The sequence below is a fragment of the Ovis canadensis genome, chromosome 11 (assembly GCF_042477335.2).
Source record: "Ovis canadensis isolate MfBH-ARS-UI-01 breed Bighorn chromosome 11, ARS-UI_OviCan_v2, whole genome shotgun sequence".
NCBI lineage: Eukaryota > Metazoa > Chordata > Mammalia > Artiodactyla > Bovidae > Ovis > Ovis canadensis.
In genome coordinates, this window is record NC_091255.1 from 69,223,984 (window position 1) to 69,240,000 (window position 16,017).

A 16,017-nucleotide genomic window follows, 5' to 3' on the forward strand; every position below is an offset into this window, starting at 1 on the left:
GCCTCCCTCCCACCTCCCTCTCCATCCCACCCCGCTATGTTGTCGCAGAGCACCAACTTGAGCTTCCGGTGAGTTAACGTAATTTTAGCTTTTTTTCTAGCTGAGTACTCTAAGTCGTATTCACTGTTCACAGCTTTTAATTTAACTGTAATTGTATTTTGTACCTTACACCTTAACTTCCAGTGAATGTAAGGAGACTGGGCAGAGAGAGACAGTTTGTTTTGAAAGCCTTAAATCCCTAATTGAGCTTCTTAACTCAGTCCTTCCCCATGTCCATTTTTTTGGCTGAAGCGCTTCACTATTGTACCCTCTAAGGTCCGAGACAGTGGAACAACCTTGTAACCTCTCCCATCCCCGTGTCTTTTATCCTCCACCTACTTCAAGCCTGTGCAGGTTCAGAATATTCTAGAATGACCCCTGCCCCCCCTTTCCCCTTGAGTTCCTCATTCTTTTGTCTGTCTTCTTGATCTGCAGTCTTACATGACAAGACACATGTGACTTTTAAGTTTTAATTACTTACAGTTGAGCAAATGAGCAGTTCCTTCCTCAGCAGGGCGAGCGTTGTGTAGTCGCTCAGTCCTGTCCCACTCTTGGTGACCCCATGGACTGCAGCCCGCCAGGCTCCTCTGTCCACGGGATTCTCCAGGCCAGCATTCTGGAGTGGACAGCCACGCCCTCCTCCAGGGGATCCTCCCGACCCAGGGATGGAACTCAGGTCTCCCACGGTGCCGGCAGATTCTTTACCAGCTGAGCCCCCAGGGAGCAGCGCAGGCACCTGCCGAGGGGTCAGCAGCTGCGCCTGGTCACTGGTTACAGCGCAGACAAGGTCTTATCCACTGTTGCGAAGTCCTGTTTGGCTGCTCTGTTATCTAATCACCTACCTCAAGTCTGTCTAAGAACCTTGCCGTTGCCTTTAGTCAAGCTGATCACCTGCTCAGAACCCTTGCTGAGCACATCCTGGTGAATTAAAGAGAACCTCGTCCAGCGTTGGTGTCCCGCTCGGTGCTCTTATGCGTCCAGTCCCTTGGCACCACTGTTCCCCTCCCCTTACTGTGTTTTATATCCATCCATTCAGTCCTGTTTATTTAAACACATCTCCAGTGTATCAGTTAGGTTATGTTTAGTTACTCATATAACAGAGGACCTTTTTTTTAATTGTCTTAAGCAAGGAGGAAATCAATCTCTTCATTCAGAGTCCAGAGTCAGGGTGGGCTCCCAGTCGGTCGCCTTGCTGGGCTGTGCCACCAGGATCCCACCTTCTCCATGTTGCTGCTCCTGTCTCAGAGTCTGGCGGATTTATTGCCTGGTGCCTGCATGGGGTTGCACTTCTTCGTTCACGTCCAGTGGGAGAGGGACAGGAGACTTGTGCCCAGCAAGCCCTTTGCTTCTTTCTAGTTGGTGCCTGCTCGTGGCTGAAGCAGAGGAGTCACCAGAGCCTGCACGGTGCCCGTCTGGTCCACTGGACTCTCACTAGTTGGGAGCGGCTCCCTCTGAAACGTGGTCATCGGCAGGGGGCGTGTTGGAAAGGGTGGGGAACGTTGGTTCCTTGGGGAGAGAGGGAGAAAGTCCGCCTGTGCCATGGGCCACCAGGCTGGCGTCTCCTGTGTCAGTCCTGCCCTGTTACTCTCCATCTAAAAAGTCCTCTCTGTGAGCTCTAGCAACCTTTCTGAATACTGTCTGCTCCCAAAAGACTAAGGTGATGCTGACTCAAGCCTTCAGAATACCCCGATGTACACTCTTCACCTTCTGAACTCCTGCTGGCACTCGTGCCTCACGTTGTATGCTGCGTGTTAGCCATTAGATATCTACGTGTCTTCATAATGATGGAAGTCTGTAGGGCAGAAAATGTGCCCTGCTTGCCTTTTACATTCCATGGACTCGCAGCCACCCTGAAACTTTTTATGGACAAGAGTTATCTGTCAGTAAGACTTCTATTTTTCCCGCACTGTTGACTTAATAATTTATGTCTAAACTTTAGGTTGTCTTAGGTTTCACAGACTGCCTTTCTGATTTAAACACTAGTTTTCAGAAATAATTTGTTAGGATAACTCAGTTGTGTGTTTTTTTTTTCTCTCTCTCTCTCTTTTTTCAGGAGAATTTGGCTTACGGAGATCATCGTTTTATTTTCTGAAGCCATCATATTGGTCAAAGAGCAAAAGGAATTATGAGGAGTTATCAGAGGGCAACGTGAATGGGAATGTTAGTTTTAGCGAAATTGTTGAGCCTGTTTCTTCAGAATTTATAGGAAAAGAAGCCATCAGGTATGATTTAATCTCTGGCAGTTGAGGTGTTAAGAGCTGCTCATGGGACATGCCATGTGTAAATCCTGTCTTTTATGTAATGTATTAAGCATGGTATTTTAGGAGATTTGGTACACGTTTGGTGATTTTTAAAAAACAGTATCAAGGGCTAATTCTCTTTTAAGTTTTTATTTTCTTTGTAACTATTTAGAATAAATTTGCTGCTAGGTTTGACATTTTACGTTTGAATAGAAAATTTTTTAAGTAATAAAATCTAGTATTTATAAAATTAAGCCATTTAAACTTTTTTTCATGATGTAAATTAAGAGGGATTCACTCATAGCTCAGTTGGTAGAGAATCTGCCTGCAATGCAGGAGACCTGGGTTCAGTTCCTGGGTTGAAACGATCTCCTGGAGAAGGAAATGGCAACCCACTCCAATGTGTTTGCCTGGAAAATGCCATGGACAGAGGAGCCTGGTAGGCTACAGTCCATGGGTCGCAGGAGTTGGACACAACTTAGCTACTAAAACCATGTGAATTAAAGCAGCAGATACTAGTTTTCTATTTTTATTCGAGCTGCATTGTCTGAGACATGCCAGACATTAAATTGTGCTGTTAATTCGATAGACCCCTAGAAACTGTGACACAATTAACCTGTCACACCAGCATAATCTCAGAGAACCAGAGAAGTTCATAACGGTTCCTTACTAGTTCAGTCAAAACCAAATTTAAAAAATAAGGAGAAGGAGGAAAGAGAGAAAAGTGAAAGAAAAAGTGGAGCATAGTTTGTGTTTTTTAAATTTAAGAAAAACATACAGATGCAAAGGAGAACGAGGCATTTAAGATGCAGTCAGGGGACTGGTGGTCGGCCTTCTTAAGAGTAAAAGTTAAACCAATGAGCAAGACCGTTAATCTTTAAAAAATTATGTAAAGCATTTAAAATACATTGAGAGAATCACTTCAAGACAGTTTGAAAAGTGTACTGATGTGAAGTAGCATCTGATTTTTAAGCTCCCTTTATTAATTAATTACAAATGGAAAAGAATCAACTGTGAAATAAGAAATCTGTAAATTGCTTGAGTCAAATGTTTCAGTTTCTTTTTAGAGGTTGGCTTGCCATGAAAAGTGAATGAATCACACATAAAATGGAGAGAAGTGATATGCTCTTTTCTCGTAGTTCCTTTAAAGTACTTGTTTTATTGTTGCCAGGTTTCCTTGATTTATTGTTCTAGTAGGAAGATGCTTTATTCCCATTAAATATGACAGCTTTGATTAAAAGTATCATGCACAAACACACACTTGGACTCTGCTTTAAATACTTAGAGGAGTGAACGGTGTCTTTCAGAATCAGTGGTGTTCAGAAGACCCACAGAACGAGAGGTGAAAACGTGGAGGTTCTGAGAAGTGAGTGCCGCTCCTGTCCAGTCTGTAGGTTAAGGTGCACACGGAACACTCAGACTCTTTTACCACAATTTTCCGTCTTTCCTCTAGAGATACTCTCTTTATGTGATGAATGTTCAGAATAAAAGTTAACAACGTCAAAGTAGTAAAAGGAAAAAGTAATATCTACTAAGATGGAAAGTTGTCGATTCTTAACCCTGTGTCCGTTTTAATTTTACTGTCATGCATGTGTACACGGGGCTTCCTAGGTGGCGCTAGTGGTAGAGAACCCGCCTGCCAGTGCAGGAGGCATGAGAGACTTGGGTTCGCTCCCCGGGCAGGAAGATGCCCTGGAGGAGGGAACAGCTCCCCACTCCAGTACTCTTGCCTGGAGAATCCCGTGGACAGAGGAGCGTGGTGGGCTGCAGTCCATGGGGTTGCAGAGTCAGACTCAACTTAGCGAGTGAAACAACAAAATGCTGTTGATTAACTTCTAACTTTTTGCTGATATTTTTAACATGCCTCTAAATACCGTTGGAAACAAACTTTTGTTCTTCTCTTTGTTTTAATTTCCGTTGTTGTTTAGTCGCTTTCTGTCCGTGGGCTTTCTGAATACCCTCAGGAGTTCCTGAAAGTGGGTACATGGAAACCTCCCTCCTGATATTTTGTGCCCCCTGACTCTGTCAGTATAACAAAAAAATAAAAGTTTATTTTGTGTTACCTTTTCTTACTGTTCATACTATTGACTATAAGAAAGAATTATTGTCGTATTACAGTATTAAATCTTACATTATTAAATATGCTGGTAACTTCTGTCTTTAAATCTATTGACTTATTTCAAGATTGCCCAAGTATTATGATCTATCTTATTGTGCAAGACTCAGCGAATAAAGATCGCATCTGAGCGTCTTGTCCCCCGCTCCAGGTTTGTCGTTTGACGTATACGAGGGCCAGATCACCGCCCTGCTTGGCCACAGCGGCACAGGGAAGAGCACGCTGATGAACATCCTGTGCGGGCTCTGCCCACCCTCGGATGGTAGGAGCCTTCTGCCTTACGAATCTGTTGATTTGTTTTATTAGGGTTAGTAACTGAGGCACCGTGGCCGTTTACTTATCCTTGAAATATGTACTGATTGATTTTTGTCAGTGATTTGGTATCAACTTCTGTGTTTGTTTTTTTCTCCTTTTTATTACACTTGTTTGTTCTTCAGCAGAAAATAAAGATGATTCAGTCATATTTAAGTAAAAATGATTCTGTGCCTGTTTTATCAGATGTTGTATGTGTTTATGTTTATTGTTCATTTTCAAGGAAGGATAAACCAATTAATTGGAAATTAAATGAGGCCTGTAGACATTTTGGTTGAGAAAATGAACATTTCTAAGTGAGCACCAGTCAGTTCAGAAGGGAAGAATGCCGAGTGTCAGTGCAGTCTCCTTAGAATTCTTAGAGCAACGCCTCAGATGTGTGATTGCTGTGTGTGGTGGCCCTGCAGGTGAGACTCTAGTACAGCTGCTCCGGTTTTCCAGAACCGCACAGAGCTGCAGGGCAGTAAACATTTCACTGCAAGAAAGGGCCACGTCTCCGTGTATCGAACCTGCGTCTTCTCAGATGTGCTTTCAGCTCTTTTTTGATTGGAGGTTACCTGCTGCAGCGTCCTGGGTCGGCTTCGGCCGCACAGCAGCAGCGGTTCGACTTAAAGTCAGTTTCATTTTGTTGCTTGTCTCTTTGTCACTCTCTGGTCTTTATAATGTCTTTCATTCATGTAAGGGTTTATTTACTTTTGGTACAATTTTCCACACTATCACACTGATTTACTAGTTCTTAAGTAAAACGAGATGTATTAATATTCAGCTTATAGGATAAGAAAGCTCGAATTTAGGTCAGGTGATTTTCCCAAAGTCACGCAGCTGTTCAGGGGTAAATTTTAACTTCTTTGTTCTCTTTGCCACTGCGTAGTGCTTAGAAGTGAGAGGAAATTGTTGCTGGAGTATTGTTAATAGTGTAACTCACGCATCAGTGGACCCTTGTACTTGGTGTGAAACCTCTGGTCCCTTGCTGTCTCTGCTCTGTAATATGCCCTGAAAACGAAGGGCGTTTATAGGGAATATAAGTGAGGCTGGAATGTAACTGGAAGCAGATCACCATTCGTGTAGAAATCAGGGTGTGCTGTGTCTTCCAGCTGTATGCTGACTGCTGTTTTATGTCTGTTACTAATACATGCAAAAAACTGAATTATTAGTGTACCTTAAAACACATATTAATATTTAATATATTTAATGTAAATGTAGTTTTTGCTTTTTAGGGTTCGCATCCATATATGGACACAGAGTCTCAGAAATAGATGAAATGTTTGAAGCCAGGAAAATGATTGGCATTTGTCCACAGCTAGACATACACTTTGATGTCCTGACGGTGGAGGAAAACTTGTCCATTTTGGCATCAATCAAAGGAATACCAGCCAATGATGTCATACAGGAAGTATGTTATCTGTGTAGAAACCTTCACTCTTATTCGCTATAAATTAGTAACCGTTTGCAGTAACCTGTGTAATGAAAGTATGCTTGGAAATCTAAATATAAAAACCTCTTCTGAGCCGGTGAGCAGAAAGTCATCACGAAGAATCAGATGGAACTTGGAGCAAAAGTTGCAGCGCGCAGAGAAAGTCCTCGTTCCGGCCGGAGGACTCCCGTCTCTCCGTGTGGGTGTTTCTTTTCTTTTCACTCCTGCCGGCTTCCCCCCGCCAGACAAACACATACACACAGAGCCTTTGCACTGACCCCCTTTTCCCCACCGGCCAGAGGTCACAGAAGTGAAACAGGCCCTTCCATCAGGAATCTTTTTGTTATTTCAAAATTATTGGTGGGTATGTGTCAAAATTGGGCTTCTCCTGGTGGCTCAGCAGTAAAGAATCTGCCTGCCAATGAAGGAGACACAGGTTCTATCCCTGGGTTGAGAAGATCCCCTGGAGGAGGACATGGCAACCCATTCCAGTGTTCCTGCCTGGAGAATCCCATGGACTGTGGCCCACCAGGCTCCTCTGTCCCTGGGGTTGTAGAGTCAGACGAGACTTCGTGACTGGACAACAGCAGCAATATGTCAAAATTAAATTCTATACCAGGAGAACATTTTAAAGATTGATATTAAATTGGAACACTTAGAAAGTAGTGTTGATAATCATGTAAATGATGAGATTTAAACCACATTTATTCACACTTGCCTTTCACAGGTGCAGAGAGTCTTACTGGATTTAGACATGCAGGCTATCAAAGATAATCAGGCTAAAAAGTTAAGTGGCGGCCAAAAAAGAAAACTATCCTTAGGAATCGCTGTTCTCGGGAACCCAAAGGTGAGCAGATAATAGTGTTGTCGATGAGATAGTTTCAAATTAATTTGAATGAAAAAGCAAGCTGTAGAAATAGATACATAGACACAGTCTATGAAACATATATAAAATACTATACGTTATTACAGATGTAATTATAATAATACAGCTCTAAAACTGAAGTCAGAAAGATACACAGCCTCTTGAAGACAGCAGCCCTCTCTCAGAAGGGGAAGGGGCCAGGTGGGCTCCACTTGTGTCTGCAGTGTTTTACTTCTCTGAAGAAAGATCTGGAGTAAGACACCATTTGTTACATTTCAGTGGTGGCTGTGAAAGTACTGTTCTGTTCCTCTCTGCAGGTTTCTGCACCTTTGTTACGCTTATAGTAGTAATCTAATAATAAGGACAGGATCAAAGGGATCTCGCCCTGCGCTGTTGACTTGCTTCTGTTCGTGTCTGGTCTGTGCTCTTCTCAGTCCTGTAGAAGCTGGGCTGTGCCCTGGGTCAGAAGGCTTCCAGGTGCCCGCCTGCAGCCAGGAGCCCCGGGTCCCCCACCCTGCCCCATTTACCCCGCTGCTGTGGCCGGGGGACCCAGCATCCCGGCTTACGGCAGTCCCTCTTCCTCCGTGTTTCTGAAATGAAAAATAGTCTTAAACTGCTTTCCTTGAGCTAATATAGAACATCATTCTCTAATGAGCGGTTGTTACATCTACCAAATTTAACTGTTTAGCCAAAAGCGATACACTCAGTGTTGTTTTTCAGTTTATTTTTCAGTGTTTTGTTTCTCAGTTTATTTATCTGGTTATTAAACTTATGACTTATATATTACAGACTCTAGGCTTTAAAATTAAAACCAAAGAAAGGATTCACGTGCCAAACTGATCACTTTCTAAATTGATGCTAACTCACGTATGAGTGAAAAACTCAGATCTAATACATTTTAATACGGTAACTTTAAATGGGGAGGCTTTTCAGGGTTCACATAGATTTTATATACCTTCATTTTCCTGAGGCTTCCTGTCCTCACCCACCCCTTTGCATGCAGGTGCTGCTGTTGGACGAGCCAACAGCTGGGATGGACCCGTGTTCTCGGCACATTGTCTGGAATCTTCTCAAACACAGAAAAGCAGGCCGGGTGACAGTGTTTAGCACTCACTTCATGGACGAAGCCGACATTCTTGCTGGTGAGATTTTTTACTTGCTTTTTTTAAAGGATGAGGTCTTGGGGCCAAGTGGGAATTAGACATAGAAATGCTAAATTCTGAGGAGTAAATAAATTGTGTGTTCTTCACCAAAAAGATATTATTATACTGCTTTTAAAATCACATGTTTTTGTGTTGGGGGCGAGCCCCTGACCCTCCAGGTTCGGTAATCTGCCACGAAAGTTCACAGGACCCCACTCCCAGCATGAGTTACTGCAGTGAAGCGGATAGGGTGCAGGGCAGGGTCAGCAGACAGCAGAGGCTTTGCTGACCCTGCGTGGGAACCAGACACACTTCCCGGGGGCCCTTCCCACAGAATCGCTCAGGACGCACTCAGTTCTGACGTGTGGGAAGCTGTCGTAACAATGTAATGATAATTGATGTGATAATTTACCGTATTAACATTGGTATCTCATAGGATAATCCAGAAAATGCAAACACTAGTTATTAATGCTGTCACAGATGGTAAAATTGAAACGCCAATCTCTCTCTGCAGATAGGAAGGCTGTCATATCACAAGGAATGTTAAAATGTGTTGGTTCTTCAATTTTTCTCAAAAGCAAATGGGGAATTGGCTACCGGCTGAGGTATGGCTCCCTCTTTTCTTTTGAACTGTTTTCACTTGCTTACTAAGGGTTTTGACTGCAGGGCTTCCCTGCTGCGCGGGCTTCCCCTATTTTCGGGAGCAGGGACTGCTCTTGGCTGCGGTGTGCAGGCTCCTCACTGCCGTGGCCTCTCCTGTGGCGGAGCAGGCTCTGGGGCGCTCAGGCTTCGGTGGTGTGGCTCCCAGCCTCAGAGCGCGGGCGCAGTAGTTGTGACGCACACGGCTTAGTTGCTCCCGGGTGTGTGGGATCTTCTTGGATCAGGGATCAAACCCCTGTCTCCTGCTTTGGCAGTTGGATTCCTTACCACTGAGCCAGCAGGGAAGCCCTATGGCACAGACTTTTGCTTAAAGCACTCAGAATTTACTTTGGGCTGTTCAGAGTCATCATAAGAAATCATGGTTTTGGGTTTTCTCCAGCATGTGCATAGACAGATACTGTGCCACAGAATCTCTTTCTTCTCTGGTTAAACAACACATACCTGCGGCCACTTTGTTACAACAGAATGAGCAGCAACTTGTGTACAGCTTGCCTTTCAAGGACATGGACAAATTTTCAGGTATTCTCTACTTCTGGTTTCATGATTGCTAAACTAAGATCCTGCCCTGGGGACTGGTTCTCTTAATTTACTTGGTTTTTCACTTGGTTTATTTTTCTGTGTAATATTTACACGCTCCCAGGTACCCAGAGTTAATATTCTGTTTCTGCTTTATTTTACTTTTGGAAACCAGAAATGCTGTAAGCCAGCGTTTCTGTTTTCATAAATGTCATGCAAGAAATTCCTAACTAGTATATTAACCTACATAAATAATTGCTTGCATTATCAGGAAAGAAACTGCTCCGTTTGTTTATAGGTCCCCTGGGAATAAGAATATAAATATACACACATATATACATACACACATGCACACATGTGGACACACATATACACACATGCACACAAATGTGGACACAAATGTGGACACACATATACACCCATGCAAACGTGTGCATACACAAATGTGGACACATGTTCACACAACACACACACACACGGTTGTGTCAGCCCTCAACTGCCTTTTCAGTTTCATGATTTCATAATGAATTACATTATTATACAGTAAACTCTTGAATTATCTTATTTGTAGCCTTAATTTTCTGCATTCTGATGAGGAACTCAAGCTTAGTCTCCTGTGTCTGTTGAGGGATCTCTTAATAACCATAAGGATATTACTGCTGAAGATAAGTTATACAGAAATCCCATCGCATTCCTATAGTTAGATAGAAATTTTCTATGTTAGTTGAATTAGTTTGAAGAAAAGGAATCACTAATTAACTGAAGTGTCCACGTCAACTTAGTGTGCTCTGCCTATCATTCTGCCTGTAAAACATTCCTTAGTTTTAATTTACGTCATGGTTCACATATAACAGGTACATGTCCCTAAGCAAGCATTCCGTGGGGTCCTCAGCAATTTGTAGGAATGTTGAAGGGGTTCTGAGAGCAGAAAGTTTGGGAACCGTGGTGGCAGCACAGTAAAGTCAGTCGTTTTCTACTTTTAAAGGACATTTTAGAATCATTTGTGACAGTATTCTTAGCTACACAAAGTTCTTTCATTTTTTTCCTTTTAGGCTTATTTTCTGCTCTAGACAGTCATTCAAACTTAGGTGTCATTTCTTATGGTGTCTCCATGACAACTTTGGAAGATGTATTCTTAAAGCTAGAAGTTGAAGCGGAAATTGACCAAGCAGGTAAGAACAAATCTAGCAAAACATTTCAGGCAGCGATCCCGACAGTGGCTGTGTAAGCGTGTGGAGTGAGTGTGTAAGTGTGTGGAGTGGCTGTGTAAGTGTGTGGAATGAGTGTGTAAGTGTGTGGAATGACTGTGTAAGCATGTGGAATGAGTAAGCATGTGGAATGAGTGTGTAAGCATGTGGAGTGGCTGTGTAAGCATGTGGAGTGACTGTAAGCGTGTGGAGTGGCTGTGTAAGCATGTGGAATGAGTGTGTAAGTGTGTGGAGTGACTAAGCGTGTGGAATGAGTAAGTGTGTGGACTGAGTGTGTAAGCATGTGGAATGAGTGTGTAAGTGTGTGGATTGGCTGTGTAAGTGTGGAATGAGTGTAAGCGTGTGGAATGACTGTAAGCGTGTGGAATGACTAAGCGTGTGGAGTGGCTGTGTAAGCGTGTGGAATGAGTGTAAGCGTGTGGAATAAGTGTGTAAGTGTGTGGAGTGGCTGTGTAAGCATGTGGAGTGTAAGCATGTGGAGTGACTGTAAGCATGTGGAGTGGCTGTGTAAGCATGTAGAATGAGTGTGTAAGCATGTGGAGTGGCTGTAAGCGTGTGGAGTGACTGTAAGTGTGTGGAATGAGTGTGTAAGCGTGTGGAGTGGCTGTGTAAGCGTGTGGAGTGACTGTAAGCGTGTAGAGTGACTCTAAGCATGTGGAGTGACTGTGTGTGTGGAGTGACTGTAAGCATGTGGAGTGCGTGTGTAAGCGTGTGGAATGACTGTGTTTGGAATGCTTATTTGGGAAAGAAAGGGTAGGAGTAAGCAGGTAAGTAAGTAGCTGGGATGTTTGCGGATAGTGGTAGGCGCTGTGAAGGAGACAGTGGCGCGGCCTGGGGCGGCGGGTGCGGAGACGGTACTCACGTGAGATCCAGAGGCAGGAAAGAGGAGCTTTCCCTGCAGAGTCTCCCAGGTGGAGGGAGCTGCTGCCACAGCAGTGCTGACTGAGGACTGGGTGGGATGTTTTTGGTGACAGAGAAGGGCTGCCGGAGCGCCAGGGAGAGCATGGCGCGAGGAGCTCGGGGGTGAGGCAGGGGAGGGGCACGTGCAGCCCCGAAGCTCTGCAGGAGAGCTGTGTGCTGTGTGGCGTGCAGCTTGCAGAGAGTTCCGGGGCAGAGGGGCAGCGTGAGCTGACACGCACCTTCAGCAAGCGCGATCCGGCTGTTGGATGCCGGATGGACTGTGAAGGAAGTCTGGAAGCAGGAAGAGCGGTCGGGAAGCTGTTACTGCTGATCCTTGTTTGAACTTGGATGGCTGTGAACCTGGGAAATGCGAGCAGATTTGGGTCATGTTAGGGGCGCTGGTGGTGACCTGCTGCTGCGCTCCTGTTGGGGGTTGGGGAAGGGTGGAGTCAGGAAGGTGTCCAAGCTTTCAGCCTGAGGATTGGAAGTGGAATCGCTGTTTCCTGACCAAAGGGGAGCAGACAGTTCCTGGAAAGGATTCTAGGCGTGATTTCATTTGTGTTGTTGGAGACGCTTGGTAGACATCCCCGTGGAGATGCCCATGGGCTGTGACATGCATGCTTAGAGCCGGGAGAGGCTGCTAGGGCTGAAGACACGCGCTCTGCCGTCGCTTGTGTGTAGACGGCCCCGGGGGTCGGTGCGGCCCCTTAGGCGGAGTAGAGGGGCCGCCAGAGCATGGGCAGTGAAGGGCAGGAGGCGCTGGCGGGAAGGCACCGCTATTGCGCTTTCTCTCTTCATGAGAGGAGGGGGGCAGCCAGGACCACGTGGTGTTTAAGGAAAGAAGGTGGTCGCTTCTTGCTGATCGCCGTGAGAATTGGGTGATAATAGAAAGGGTGGTTTTGGTAACTTGGAAGATGGAGAAACTTGGAAGTGGGGAAGCCGGTCGGGAGCTTGACATACCATCAGCGGCGTGACGGAGATGAGTGCTTCTCAAGGTGAGGCTGAGAGTGGAGGGTTGACGGCAGCAGGGTGGGCGTGGGGTGGTCCTCTCGGTCATGGAGGAAAGTCACTTTACGATGAGAGCGTGGTGTCACTGTACTCTTCCTGTTTGTTTTTTAATTGGAGGAAAGTTGCGTTACAGTGTGCCTGCCTCCTCCGCTGCACACGAGGTCGCTCAGCTGTGAGTGTGTGTGTGTGTGTGTGTGTGTGTGTGTGTGTGTGTGTGTGCGCGCGCGCCTCCCCGGCCCAGCCTCCCGGTCGCCGCAGAGCCCGGAGCCGAGCCTCCCGTGCTGTGCCGCCCCTTCCACGGGCTGCCTGTTTACACGTGGTAGCATATACACGTGCATGCTGCTTTCCCCATTTGCCCCTCTCTCTCCTTCCCCCGCTGTGTCTGTAAGTCCCTTCCTTATATTGTGATTAGAGAAGGAAAGCTCACAGCAAGTCTCTAGATCTCAGACAGCTGGAGAGGTGCAGGCATTCCTCAGTTGGATGGAGTTGAGCAGAGACACAGGTGTGGGAGCAGGGCGACAGAGGGAGTCTGGCGTCAGGATGTGGTGCGCTGTCGGTGAGCGGGTGTGATGGGGGGGGGGAGGACAGCGCCACGCAGAAGGCGCTCCTGTGTGTGGTGCTCAACAGCTTGAGGGACACGAGGCAGTTTCTAGAAAATGTCTGTGTCGTGGGGATAAAGATGAGAGGCCTGTGCTCTGTTCAGGTGTTGTTGGCTCTTTCTGCAGCACCTTTAAGTCCTTGTTCATGCTGAAGCCAGTCTTCATCTCCTTTTATTATTTTTCACCTCTCTTAATTTGAATCACTCTTTAGAAACTCGCGTATCTTGATTTGTATCCCCATCAACACGTTTCAGCTCGTGTCAGTCTCTGGGCATCAACCATATAATGTGTCTCTTACTCACATATATTCTGGCTTCCCTTACTTAATATACTGCTTGTAAGATCAAGCCGCCACAGTCGTACAACAGTTTGGTCACTTCGTGGCTTTACACGGCTCTGTGACAGCTGAGCTTCATGGCTTTCTCTGCTCTCCCCTGTTGATGGACATGTGGGCTCCGTCCCACGGGTGGCTGCTGGATAGGGCAGTCGCTACGGATGTCCCTGTCCGTGCGTTTCCGTGAACCTCTGCGCCTGGTTCTCTTGGGCTCCTGCCAGAGAGGGCACGTCCTGGTCATGAGTTTCGATCATGTAGCCAAAGTCCGTGACAGCCTCTCTGTCCCGTGTCACTGCCCGCCAGGCATGTGCTGCTTTGAAATTGACATGCTTCGGGAAGGTTTCCATCTTCCTAAGGGCCATAATGTAACTTTCCATCCTTCTGTTTTGGCACATAGATTACAGCGTGTTTTCTCAGCAGCCGCAGGAGGAAGAGTTGGAATCAAAATCCTTCGACGAGATGGAGCAGAGCTTGCTTATTCTCTCCGAAAGCAAGGCTGCTCTGGTGAGCGCCAAGGGCCTCTGGAGGCAGCAGGTGTTTACCATTGCCCGGTTTCACTTCCTCAACTTGAGACGTGAAAGCAAGTCCCTGAGATCTGTGTAAGCACAGGCGCTCTCCTGCCCGAGGAGCTGGGGTTTTTTCAATTTAAGATTTTTCTTTCTTTATTTTTTAATTGGAGGAAAATGGCTTTACAGTTTTGTATTGGTTTCTGCTGTGCCACAGCCCGAATCAGCCCTATGTATACATAAGTCCCCTCCCTCCAAGGCACCCTGAATCAGCCATAAAAAGGAACACACTGAGTCACTTCTAGTGAGGTGGGGGAGCCTTCCGCCTGTGCGCAGAGCGAAGCGAGTCAGAAAGAGAAACACGAGTAACGCTAGTAACACATATCTGTGGAATCCTGAAACATGGCAAGGATGAGCCTGCTCACAGGGGAGGAGCAGAGGCCCAGACGCAGATGACGGGCCTGTGGGCGCAGGGGGCAGGGGGCGAGGGGAGAGTGGCCCCAACATCGCGCACTCTTGTGGGAAACAGAGCTGGTGAGAAGTTTCTTTTTCAAATGAGTACCTTTTAACCGTCATGGGAAGGAAGGTTATTTTGCATATTCACATGCTAATACGCCTTCAACTGCGTTTTCTTTTCCTTTCAGGTTGCTTCTACTTCTAGTTTTTTTCACAGTTCAGGTTTTCATGTTTCTGGTGCATCACTCTTTGAAAAATGCCGTGGTTCCCATCAGACTTGTTCCAGACTTATACTTCCTCAAACCTGGAGATGAACCCGATAAATACAGAACCAGTCTGCTCCTTCAGAACTCCACTGGTGAGAGTGTGTGAAGGTTTGTGAGCGTGTGCTTGTTGGCCTGGGGTGAGGGGAAGACATAGGTCAGAGATTTGGATTTTAGAAATATACCTAAGATAAAGGCATGGTCTGTCTGCACAAACCTACGTTAAATAAAACCCTTCAAGTAACAGATTTATGAAATTTTGGTTTAAGTGTTCAGTCACTTAGTCATATCTGACTCTTTGCGACCCCATGGACTGCAGCACGCCAGGCCTCCCTGTCCATCACCAACTCCTGGAGCCTACTCAAACTCATGTCCATTGAGTCGGTGATGCCATCCAACCATCTCATCCTCTGTCGTCCCCTTCTCCTCCCACCCTCAATCTTTCCCAGCATCAGAGTTTTTTCAAAAGAATCAGCTCTTCACATCAGGTGGCCAAAATATCGGAGTTTCAGCTTCAGCATCAGTCCTTCCAGTGAACACCCAGGACTAATCTAACACTTTTAAAAATATTTTGATTTATGTTGTTGATACTCATAAAATTTCCTTTTTTAGTAGTGGCATTATTCTCAGAGCAGCGTAATTCATCTCAAAAGTTTATGATGAGCAAAACAAACCTCAGAACTTGAAAACTCTTTAGAAAGAGTTACGGCATATAATATTTAACGCAGTTACATATCTACAAAGAAGTGTTGTAAACAGTTTTTAAGGACTGTGAAAAATTAGAATAAAGGACAGTTGTCATGGAAATCTCTATAATCAAATACATTAAATTTGTAGTGGATATTTTTGGATTTGTTGTTATTTTTATCATGTAAGTATCAAACATGAAAGAAAATTTAAAACCCATGGCTTTGAGCAAAGCTCAGAATAAAATTTTTAAAACCTGATAACAAGACTTTGATTTTCAAAACGTTAAAACCTAATTCAGAATTTGACATGAATTAGGTGTTTCTACAACATCTCCCATCTGTGTAGATGGTTTACAGTCCCAAGGTTCTTGAGGAGGAAGCTAAAGTGAGCTAACAATACAAATCTTCAGTAAAACACAAGCGGCTTCTTTGCTTATCTTGCTGAAACACAGTGGAGAGTTGCATTTCTTCTACCCCTTGCACACTCACGAGTTCTCTGTGGTCTAACACTTCCCAGCACTTCACCTGTATTCCAATAACTTTCCGTTTTGGTTCACTGTCGGCCGAAAACTTTTGCCCTGCATCACAATCACAGTTTGCGATGGTTACAGATGACTGTTAGAATCCTCACCCCTAAATTCCATCAGTTTACGACGCAACCTCTTTCCTTTTGGGGGAAGAAGGTACGTAGCGATAGGAAACACACTTGATAGAAAACGTTATGCTTTTTCACTTCTTTCATTAGAGTTC

The 16,017-nt window shown here is 45.3% G+C and overlaps 1 protein-coding gene across 5 annotated transcripts in view; it reads left to right on the plus strand.

Annotated features, from left to right (window-relative positions):
* The window catches only part of ABCA5 (ATP binding cassette subfamily A member 5), a 70,304-nt gene that overhangs the window by 28,992 nt on the left and 25,295 nt on the right, over positions 1-16,017 (plus strand). For all 5 annotated transcript variants that reach the window (XR_011246893.1, XM_069542237.1, XM_069542238.1 and 2 more), the window contains 11 exons: positions 2,093-2,261; positions 3,587-3,645; positions 4,547-4,657; positions 5,925-6,100; positions 6,849-6,968; positions 7,990-8,128; positions 8,643-8,733; positions 9,168-9,307; positions 10,357-10,476; positions 13,751-13,952; positions 14,504-14,673. Coding sequence is in view for 4 of the 5 variants with exons in the window: in XM_069542237.1 (XP_069398338.1) it covers positions 2,093-2,261; positions 3,587-3,645; positions 4,547-4,657; positions 5,925-6,100; positions 6,849-6,968; positions 7,990-8,128; positions 8,643-8,733; positions 9,168-9,307; positions 10,357-10,476; positions 13,751-13,952; positions 14,504-14,673 (1,497 nt within the window). In the remaining variant the exon portion in view is untranslated. The remainder of the gene's footprint in view (positions 1-2,092; positions 2,262-3,586; positions 3,646-4,546; positions 4,658-5,924; positions 6,101-6,848; positions 6,969-7,989; positions 8,129-8,642; positions 8,734-9,167; positions 9,308-10,356; positions 10,477-13,750; positions 13,953-14,503; positions 14,674-16,017) is intronic.